We start from the raw sequence: 10,341 nt of genomic DNA on the forward strand, positions 1-10,341 counted from the left end.
TGTTCTTTCTTCTTCCCATTGTTTTTGCCACCTTTCTTTTAACTTGTGCTTAATTTTGGTCTTCATTTCTGTTTTACTTAAAGGAACTAATATGTTGATGTCATTTTTTGTTGCCTCCTTTGCACACGTCAGCCATTTCATTCCCTCCTACATGAGCTGGTATCTATAACAATGTTGTGGTCAGTCCCATCATTTGAATCCTGAACGTTGTGTGTTGTATTTCTAGTAAAATATCCTGTCTGCTGTCTGAGTGGCTGTTTTTCATGCTGATGACTGATGAGCTGGAGTCAGAGCATATTATTGTTCTCAAAGGTCTCACCTCTTCAACCCACTAGACTGCTGCCAGTATAGCTATCATCTCCCCTGTATGTGTGGAGAGCTCAGACGAGAAATACCAAACTGATGAAAGTACTGTTAATCTTTGTCAGTTTCATGAATGATCTGATTTCTGTAGTTATGGGTGTTTAGAGTTAGTTGTCATATTAGGCTTAGTAGAAGTAGCATTTTCTTGATAAGACTGGTTCACTGGTAACCTCATTGAATTGCACTTTAGTTTTTACATATTGATTTAATTAACTCGACTTACAAATGATTGGGCAAACATGATGATCGCGTTAGACCTGTTTACCACCTAACATTAACAGCACCAGTTTTGTGACGGGATTCTAGAACAGATTTATCATTTACAAATTATTTTGACATTATTAAATGTCTTCCCCCTAGAAATTTACTTTTTCATTGTGGATTAAATGTGTCTACTGATAATACTGAGCCTTTTTTTTTTTTTTTTTGAGAAATTTCCATTATAAATTACATTAGATTTGACAGATACCAAGACACTGTTTAAGTACTCACAACATTTCACCTACTCTTTAAAATCAGGTCCCACCGAGATTTGAACTCGGATCGCTGGATTCAGAGTCCAGAGTGCTAACCATTACACCATGGAACCAACACACCTGTACCCCCTGTGGCGTTCACAGACAACTGGTGAGGGTGGGACATCCCACAATCATGCCACAGGTTTTGAAAGACGATCCTGAAACTATTTTAAGAACACAAGTCATTCTGTAACTTAGATGTACAGTGGTGGAAAAAACAGGAAGAGCACTAGCTGCACACGGTGGCGCATCAGCACTGCATGAGTTATTTCATTTGTCAGGTACTGGGATGTCCTGATCACTTACTCTCCCACTTAAAATCAGGTCCCACCGAGATTTGAACTCGGATCGCTGGATTCAGAGTCCAGAGTGCTAACCATTACACCATGGAACCACAACATACATGACATTCGCTGCATTCACGTGCAACTGGTGAGAGTGGGACATTCCACAATCACACCAAAGATGCAAGATAATCCTGAAACAATTTTAGGGGCACAACATGTGAAGAAAACACACTGCACACTGCTACCAGAAACCTGATTTTGCATTGTATGCTTTACATAATCTCTGCTTTACTCCATAGGTTTACACAGTAATTAGTCAGTTTCATATCCATTATTGAATGTATATTTTCACTGGTGGTAAGCACCAGCAATTCAAGTTGAGAAACATAATATGAATAAACCTGGCTGAATCCCAACCTGCTGTTTTCCTTTTAATTGCACTTGACATATTAATGCAGCTGACTGACTGAGTATTATGGATTTATTTATTTTGATGTTATTGAGGGTGGGGGTTTTTTCTCTCCAGGTGAAATGTTGGCTTATTCATAGCACGTACTCTACTTTTTTTTTTTTAATGGACGGATCCTAAAAAACTGCCACTCCATCTCCAACCCCTAGTAGCAGGGGCAGAAGGGTTGTTTAGTTGAATATGTTAGTCTAGTCTGATTCATTGATCGTTTAGCTGACTCAAGTTTCTACAAATCAGAATCCCTGGCCCTGACCATGGCAGCGAAATATGAGTGGTCTAAGTATGCTGCGTGTAGATTTATGGAGCTGTCTGTGGTGCTGAAGTAACAGATCAGATTAGGATTGTAGTTGCTTTAACATGGCCTTTTGATTCAGCTTCTTAATTAATGATGTTTTATATGTTAATAGTCAAGATATCATGCAGAGGTTCATGTTTGTACTTAACTTTACCTGTAAAATCAGGTCCCACCGAGATTTGAACTCGGATCGCTGGATTCAGAGTCCAGAGTGCTAACCATTACACCATGGAACCACTACATTAAGAAGTATCGTTGCGTTCACAGACAACTGGTCTGAGTTGGAAATTCCACAATCATACCGAAGGTTTTGAAAGACAATTCTGAAATTGTTTGAGGGACACAACATGGATAAAGGCATTGCGTGACATTATATGCTGCGTACATATACAACTGGAGTAGGTGGGAAATGTCATAAATAATATCACTGTTTAGAAAGGCGATTTTGAAATGGGTCTATTCAGGTAAACGTAACCATGTGTAAACACATTGCACTGGATGAGACAACTAACAAAAGTAGGATTTTTAAATAATGAACAATTTGTTTCAGATGATTTTTGTTTAAAGAAAGGCATGCATAAATCAAAATATACGAGACAATTATATCAAACCTGTAATCATGATTAAGAATCAATCTAAAATTAAATGTTATCTGACTAACTTATCAAATAAAACATATGGAGTACCTGATTGATCAAAGTTATTCAATTGCATGGATTTTCTTTAAAAGTCTATTGAAAGACTAATTTTTCTATCCATAAAATCACAGAGGTTGCAGAGGTACCTTTTTTTTTTTTTTTTTGAAAGCACACTATTGATGGACTTGTTTGTCATTGACGTTGTCATATGTGAAGGCTAACAACGGATATTTTTTATTATTCAGATATAGATTCGTCTTTTATCAAAGGACACAAATAAAAGAAATTTAAGTGCAACAAAAGTTTGATTTAAAGTCCGAGGGGACTAAGACACTGAAACTAAAACTTCAAGAAAAGGCTCTGACAGATGTCACCTGCTGTAACCATGGCAACACAAACTTCCAGTCAGTGCCGGACAGATAGAGGACAGACAGCTAACGCTAGCTTAGGAAGTGTGCGCAAAATGACATCGATACAGGAAGAAATTTTTAACTGTGTGCTGTCTGGGGACTTAGAAAGCATTAAGGAGCATTTTGACCGTGAGTCTGTCACAGAGGAGTCTCAGGAGAAGGATTTGTTCGGACTGAAGGACGAGGGAGGGAGAAACGCTCTGTTGACTGCCAGCATGTTGGGCAGGAGCGCCATCGTCTGGGAGCTGGTCGGACACGGAGCCCGGGTCACAGAGCACACTGTCCGGGGTGAGTGAGGGAAAACAGTCCTGGCTAACTGTGTAGGTTTATAACTATTAATGTTAAGTTTCAGTAAGTTTAAAAACCGGAAATAATACCACAGGCCATTGCTTTGACGAGCCATCAAATCAGTGTTAATATAGTGTAACCCCATAATACCAAAGGTCCACCTTCTTCAATTATATTTTTTAAAATTATATTTTTAGATTCCAAAATACAGTTTTTAACTCATCATGCACTGTCACCGACACAAGCAAAACCTCAAATCGCATATTGCAATTTTGGGAAAAAGGAAAGATGTGTGTGAAATCTGCATTAAATCTGACCTACAAATCTCCAGATAAAAAACATGTACCAAACGTACATTTAAACATTGTGTGTGTGTGTGTGTGTGTGTGTGTGTGTGTGTGTGTGTGTGTGTGAAACTTAAAATTGTTATACAAAAATGATCCTTCCTGCTAATCATACTGCATACTGCAATCACAATTTCATCCAAAATAATCTTGTGCAGCCCTAATTATCAGTAAAATGCACTTCAAGTATAAAAACTAAAATAACTCATAGTGCAGTGAAATGGTTCTGGTCTAGGGTGATCAGATGTCCTGAAAAATTCAGGGCAGTCCTGAATTACAAGCAGTTGTCCCAAATTCCAGATCCTGTCCTTTTTGTCCCAAAAAATTAAATGTTATAGTAATATATAATGAACAACATAGGAATTTGGGAAGTATTCTGGTCTAATCAGTTATGTATGTTAAAAAGCCTGTTTTTTGTTGTTCTCTAGGCTTTTGTAAAATATGTCAGAGTATCATAGATGTCTTTTCAGTTGTCTCTTGCACTGACTAAGCATAAACAGTGTGTTGATGTAATTTGTGCAGTTACCATCGTGGAAGGAATTATCCAAAATTATTAAAAAATATCTTTAAAAGTTGTTTGTAAGCTCCTAAAGCTTAATGACATTCTCAAGTCACACCTGTCACATCTCATCCTCACAATCTGTAACTGATCTTTCTAATATTAATAACAACTGATATCACTCCAAATTATACTATTTTAATCCTTTTAACATGACAGCTTGGAAGGGGAGGGTGTGGTGAGATAGCTGCAATCTGCAAGCTCACCACTAGATGCCACCAGATCTTGGTCCTTTAAAAAAAAAAAACACGGAAGGCCCTCTTTAGAGCCAGTGTGAAAGTAAATATTATTATAAGTATCACAATATTGTATTTGATTCTGCCATATTCTAACAATAGATTCCCAAAAACCTTACACACTGGAACTTTAAGAAGTAGGATAATTTGTCAACACATGAAGGAACACTTAATAAACATTCAAAATCAAGACATTTGGAAATACATGGGTTTCACTGGACAGGAAGGATGAAAAATTGTAATCTGAAAAGTAAGAAGTAACTTTTCAGATAAATGTAGGGGAGTAAAAAGAACAATATTTTCCTTTGAGATTATTTTGTGGTTATTATTCCTCATTCATCCGTCATGAAGTGAAATGTGTTGCACTAAGTGTTTAATTGTGTTAGAATTATTCATGTGACTTAATTTCTCATTTTCAATAATTCCAGTAGCCTAATGAACTGTTATTTACCCTTAAAAATCAGGTCCCACCGAGATTTGAACTCGGATCGCTGGATTCAGAGTCCAGAGTGCTAACCATTACACCATGGAACCACTACAAGTGCAGTTCACGCTGCGTTCACACACAGCTAATGTGTGTGGGAAATGCCATGATCACACCATAAATCACCCTATTGTTTTAAATGTCAAATTTTGAAATGCTTTAGGCAGGGGCATGTGCTGTGCACTCTGTTGTTCCCGTTCTTTTCCTGTGTAAGTACATTAAGAGCAATAAAAAAACAGTCAAATGTTCATGTCTGAGTTGATGTGCACACTCACTCAAAGTACAAAGTCTGTTTCTTTAGCACCAATTATTGAACAGTTGAAAGAATTGATTTGCACCTGTCCTCAGTTTGATCCTCTTTGTTCCACAGGATACTCGTCTCTGCACCTCGCTGCTTGTTGGGGACGCCTAGACACAGTGAGGACTCTGCTGGAACTGGGAGCTGACACACAGACCAGGACCTTCAGAGGGGACAGGCCTGTAGACCTGGCCCTGAAATACTCCAGGATGGACTGTGCTGACTGTCTCATCCTGGCAGGTGTGATGATATTAAGGCATTTTTTTTTTTTTGCAACATTTGATGAGTAAAGACGTGTAGAAATCTTAACCTGTATGCGTGTCTCTGTGTCTCTGTGCAGAAGCTAAACAGGACTTGATGTCATACATTGCCTTTGTTAAAGACCTCATCTCTGACCCAGAGAAGACCCTCACAAAGGAGGAGACGGTAACATATTTCTTGACATGCCCAGGGAATTTTTTTAAGTAACAGTAGAGGTGGAGGATCTATTCACATCCTTTACTTCAGTAAAAGCACTAATATTACACTGTAAAAGTATCAAAAAGTATCTAAGTATAATCAGGAAAATGTACTTAATGTCAAAAAATGTCCCCTGGAGTATGAAACAATTGATCAAATATATGATCTGCTGATAAATCTAACTCCTACATTACTGAGAAAGCAGGGTTTTACTATTGTAGTTGTTGAGTCCTATTTTATAGGACTGTAACAAATAATTATTTTATTTTTTATTATGGATTCATCTGCTGATTATTTTCATGTATTGACTGACACCTTCACAGTGTGTGTGTTTTTTCTAACCAACAATCAAAACTTCAAAATTTAGTTAAAAATAGATTTAAAATTATTAAAATCTTTAAAAGCAAAAGCAACAAATCCCCACATTTGATCTGGAACTGTGAAATGTTTTTCCATGAAACATGACTTTAACAAAATAGTTGGAGTAGAAATATAAAGTAGCAGAATATGGAAATACCCAATTAAGTACTAAAGTACTGTACTTGAGAAAATATATCTAGTTATTTTCCACCACTGAGTGGATATTAATAGTCTGCAAAATTCTTATAACATCTTGGCACCTGCTGTCCACATGTTGAATTGTCTGTGAGCACTGAACCCTAAATTACTCCCCAAATGTAAGACACAACTGCCAAATGAATGTTATCTAATGAGTGAGTGCATATGAAAGACGTTTCTTCACACATTAAAATGTAAATGTCTTTTACTGCCCATGCTTTTGTTATTGAAAAAATAGATAAGTTTCCAGTTTTCTTGAAGTCTTCATGAAGACTAATTTTCCACTTTTGTTCCATATACGACAATATCCTGAATTTGATTCAGGTCATGTAAACACCATTTTCTATTTAGATTATTCAAATTAGGCCTTGTTGAAGTATTTTGTGATTAAGACATGTGGGATATGCTGATGTTATTCAGGTTTTATGATCATTCTTTGGACATGTATACAGCTCATCAAGAATATATGTCTACTTGCAATGCGTGGCATCTTGACTGTTTACAACAAGCAAACAGTTTGCAAGGTTGGGGTAGAGAAAGGCAAAAAGCCCAGTTTTCTGGTCAGAAGGAGAAATACACCTGCTAATAAACAACACAAAATACTTTGATATCAAGCATGTTTTGGATATGTGCAAATATTGCAGTCCTGACTTTTTCAAGATGGTGGTTGAAAGAATGAAAGAGGGAGGCTGTGTTTGCATGATCACACAAGTCTGCCACCAATGGAAAATTCTATTTTGATGCAAACAGCATAGTAGAAATATTATATTTTGGAATAACGGCAAAAATCTGCATATTTTGGACATGTAACCATCATTGACTTTCATAATGATAATAATGATACAAATGAGAATATGAACAATACTAACAGGTGTCCTTTCTGCTGTTTAATTATTCTTGACCTTCTGAGCTCATCATCAGCTTTTCTTCACTTTGATTGTGGTCTCCTCTGTTAACATCTGCACAGAACATCTGTACACGTGCCTGTTCTGCCAAATCAGACTGGATTCAGAGTGTCAAACAGCCAACAGTGTCAGACTTCACAGCCCAAAGGAAAGACATGGAGGACACTCTCCAGCCTATTCTCAACAAGCTGTCAGCTCACTGTAAGTATTAAAAGGCTATTCCATCTGCGTTCTTTTATGGGTTTATAATATATGGTTTATGGAACCCTACTACAAAAAATAGAACTGTCCCTTTAAAATGTACCTCGTGCAGTCACTTTAGCCGCTTGCTACAATAAGACCAAAGGACACGTAGCCCGTACCATCATGCACACTGATGTTTTATTGGAAATTCACAGCAAAAGCAGGATGAGAGAGACTCACATCAGCTGCACAACAACCTGGTTATCAGATCAACTGACAGTCAGCCAGTTCACACACAGAGTGACCATCAGTCCACACAAAACAGCCTTACAACATGAACCGTTCAGTTCTCAGGTCGTCATCTTTCTATTTAACATCTGTAAGAACTGAATGTAGTATTGTCCCGTCCTCCTTACTGCGTTTGCATGCTGCTGCCACGTATCAGTGGTCAGAGGCAGATAGACAAGTTAGTTTAACCACACAGCTGCTTATTATCTGTGTCATTTCAGCCTTTACAGTGTCATAACACTTCACACACATAGAGACCATTGGAAGACATAGGTGACACAATATTAAAAGCTTTGTAAGCTTTTACTGAACATCTTAGTTGATGTGAATTACTGCAATTTTTGTCACTTCTTACCCCAGGCTGAACGGAAAATAAGTAACTCTTGCTTGAGAGGTTGGGACAGGGTAAGGTCATTTTTTAGTAAGTTCAAAGTACCATAAGCATGCAGACAACACAAGGGATAATGAACAGTGAGCAGGTCATTATTGTAAAATCATCCTAAAGGGATTTATTTCACAATTATGAACCGCTCACTGTACATTATCCCACTTGTTACATGGCTACTTGAAAAAAATGAATATTTTGACAAAATACTGATTTAAAAAATGACTTAATTGACTTTTTTGCTCGTCTACAGCCTATTGTTCAGAAGTGTGTACATAGCAACAGTCTGCTGTACAGAAATAACAGCTGCAGCTGACCTTATTGTTGATCAGAATTGTGTATTTAACAAAGCCATAAAATAATAATAAAAAAAACTTATAATGGTTAAGAATTGGACAGTATGACCTTGATGTATTTTAAATTCCAGCCAGTTTTATGGACACGAATCAGGAATGGTACAGCTGCTAGAATCACATTTGGCAAGATTCCATTAATAATTCACACTCTAAATGAGGTGATCAAACTTTTGTTTTTGTCACCACAAATAACAAAAGAGTCTCTTTAGCTACAGCCACAGACAGGGTATAGTAACTTACAGTGGCAGCCATGTTGGCGCCACTGCATTGCTAAATGGTTGAGGTCTACAGAACTGGTCATTACTACACTTCATAATTGGTGCCTACATTACCCACACAGCAAATCCTCCACCAACAGTTCAGTCAGAGATTCGGGCACGTTTTATGCTAATGATAAGGTAGCCTCTAGCCTAAAGCAGAGTAGGGGTCAACCAATAATTTTTTACAATTTTCTGAATCATTTTTTCCCCCTTGCACGAAAATAAATTAATTTACTTTGTCTCTACTGCAGCCAAGAGGCATTTAAACAAAGTTCTGTGTTACTCTAAATTTGTAAAACAAGATTTTCATTTTTATTGCAAATGCATATTGGTTCCAAATGTCACTTACTAGTTCCCTTGATTACCAGTAATTGTATCAGCCCTGAAAAACTCCCATCAGTTGAGCCCTTAAGCAGAGTTGGGTACAGAGGCACAGCCATATATATGTAGAGCCAGGGAAAGACTGGTCTGTTGATACGTACATGCAAAACAGGGGAGCTGCATTTTTTTTCTAGGTTAAAAACACTTTGACGTTAACATTTGTCAACCAATATCGAAAAGACATTTCTATATTCAAGGGTTCATGATATAAGAGGACTAAGTTAGGGAAACAAAACTTTTTTTCCTAATCCATGTAGATCATAAACCCTTGAATATAACATAACTCAATGAAATCAGATGAGAAAGGTAACCATAGAGCTTTTTGTAGAATAACTCCCTGTTTAGATGTAACTGTTCAAAGGCCAGCCTCACCCGGTCCAACATAGCACTATTTGGGTGAAAGCGGTGGCATAACAAGGCGTCTATATATATATGGCTATGTGCAGAGATTGGTTAAGCTCACTTCTTTCTAACTTCACACCCAGTTTTTGATTTTTCATTTTCTCGTGGTCTAACCGTTGTCTTCAGCCTAAACCAACGCTCACTCAAGTGAGTCAGTGTATTAGATTTCCTACAGCCACAATAGGCTTTTTACAGACTTTTTCACATATGTAGTAGCGTTCCCTTTTAATCATTATCTTGTACTCGCTTAACTATTTTTCTCATACAGTACACTGGAGTACGGAACGGTACGGCTTTCATGTCCATCCAAACAAAACAGTACCCATGTTTGTAATCTCTACATCATTGTAATGACATTTAAATTGCTACTGCAGGATTACCCTTACATTTTAAGCATCATTACTATAGCAACATCTGAATAGATCGTGCTGAGTGCTGTGGCTAACAGTTATCTGAGGACAGTGTTGTCATGTGCACATCAAAGGCACTCAAACCATACAACAGTAATTTATCACATAAAGGCCAAACAGCTCTGAGACTCTCTCTGAGACTGACAGCTGTTTTCTGTCCCCTCTTTAATGGCATCATCACATCATCCAGATCAGGGGCCTCATTTATAAAATGGGCTTAATCAACTTTGATCGTAATATGACTTAAGTAGAAACCCATGTATAAGTAGTTATTTAGAAAACTTTACTTTGTCTAGAGATGACATCATTTCCATGTCAAAGTTTGGGCTTGACTTAAGTGATTTTCCTGCTGGTTATGTCGAGGTATTGTAGCTCATCCTGAACTTTGCATTAACTTTATGAACAATGTGATAGGAATTATCAATTAAAGGCGTGAGGAATTATAGCAACACTCTCCCAAGATACATCTTCATCTGTGTTTGTCATCTCACTATTTAGTCCACTGATTAATACGTGTTTTCTGGCTTTAGTCTCCTCCACAATCACTGTGATCTCATCTTCCAAA

At 37.4% G+C, this 10,341-nt stretch overlaps 1 protein-coding gene and 4 non-coding genes across 5 annotated transcripts; 1 reads left to right on the forward strand and 4 right to left on the reverse strand.

The window, feature by feature from the left end:
• Nucleotides 1-880: 880 nt before the first annotated feature.
• Nucleotides 881-952, reverse strand: trnaq-cug (transfer RNA glutamine (anticodon CUG)). Its single transcript has one exon. It is a non-coding gene; the product is annotated as a tRNA-Gln (tRNA).
• A 251-nt stretch (nucleotides 953-1,203) lies between these two features.
• On the reverse strand, nucleotides 1,204-1,275 carry trnaq-cug (transfer RNA glutamine (anticodon CUG)). Its single transcript has one exon. It is a non-coding gene; the product is annotated as a tRNA-Gln (tRNA).
• An 821-nt stretch (nucleotides 1,276-2,096) lies between these two features.
• Nucleotides 2,097-2,168, reverse strand: trnaq-cug (transfer RNA glutamine (anticodon CUG)). Its single transcript has one exon. It is a non-coding gene; the product is annotated as a tRNA-Gln (tRNA).
• Nucleotides 2,169-2,869: 701 nt separating this feature from the next.
• On the forward strand, nucleotides 2,870-8,994 carry ankrd45 (ankyrin repeat domain 45). Its single transcript, XM_084732204.1, has 4 exons — nucleotides 2,870-3,268; nucleotides 5,262-5,429; nucleotides 5,530-5,615; nucleotides 7,174-8,994. The coding sequence occupies exons 1-4, from the start codon at nucleotides 2,938-2,940 to the stop codon at nucleotides 7,321-7,323; spliced, it is 735 nt and encodes a 244-aa protein (XP_084588330.1). The 5' UTR covers nucleotides 2,870-2,937; the 3' UTR covers nucleotides 7,324-8,994.
• Nucleotides 4,870-4,941, reverse strand: trnaq-cug (transfer RNA glutamine (anticodon CUG)). The gene has a single exon. It is a non-coding gene; the product is annotated as a tRNA-Gln (tRNA).
• Nucleotides 8,995-10,341: the final 1,347 nt, after the last annotated feature.

The sequence above is a fragment of the Lutjanus erythropterus genome, chromosome 12 (genome assembly GCF_056507025.1).
Source record: "Lutjanus erythropterus isolate fLutEry1 chromosome 12, fLutEry1.hap2, whole genome shotgun sequence".
In the NCBI taxonomy this organism is placed as follows: Eukaryota; Metazoa; Chordata; class Actinopteri; order Lutjaniformes; family Lutjanidae; genus Lutjanus; species Lutjanus erythropterus.

What these genes read in the sequence shown, in the direction of transcription:
- ankrd45 (XM_084732204.1), top strand. Translation starts at nt 2,938, where the DNA reads ATGTCACCTGCTGTAACCATGGCAACACAAACTTCCAGTCAGTGCCGG. An exon ending in CACAGAGCACACTGTCCGGG is followed by an intron (nt 3,269 to 5,261) that starts GTGAGTGAGGGA and finishes TTTGTTCCACAG; the next exon opens with GATACTCGTCTCTGCACCTC. An exon ending in TGACTGTCTCATCCTGGCAG is followed by an intron (nt 5,430 to 5,529) that starts GTGTGATGATAT and finishes GTCTCTGTGCAG; the next exon opens with AAGCTAAACAGGACTTGATG.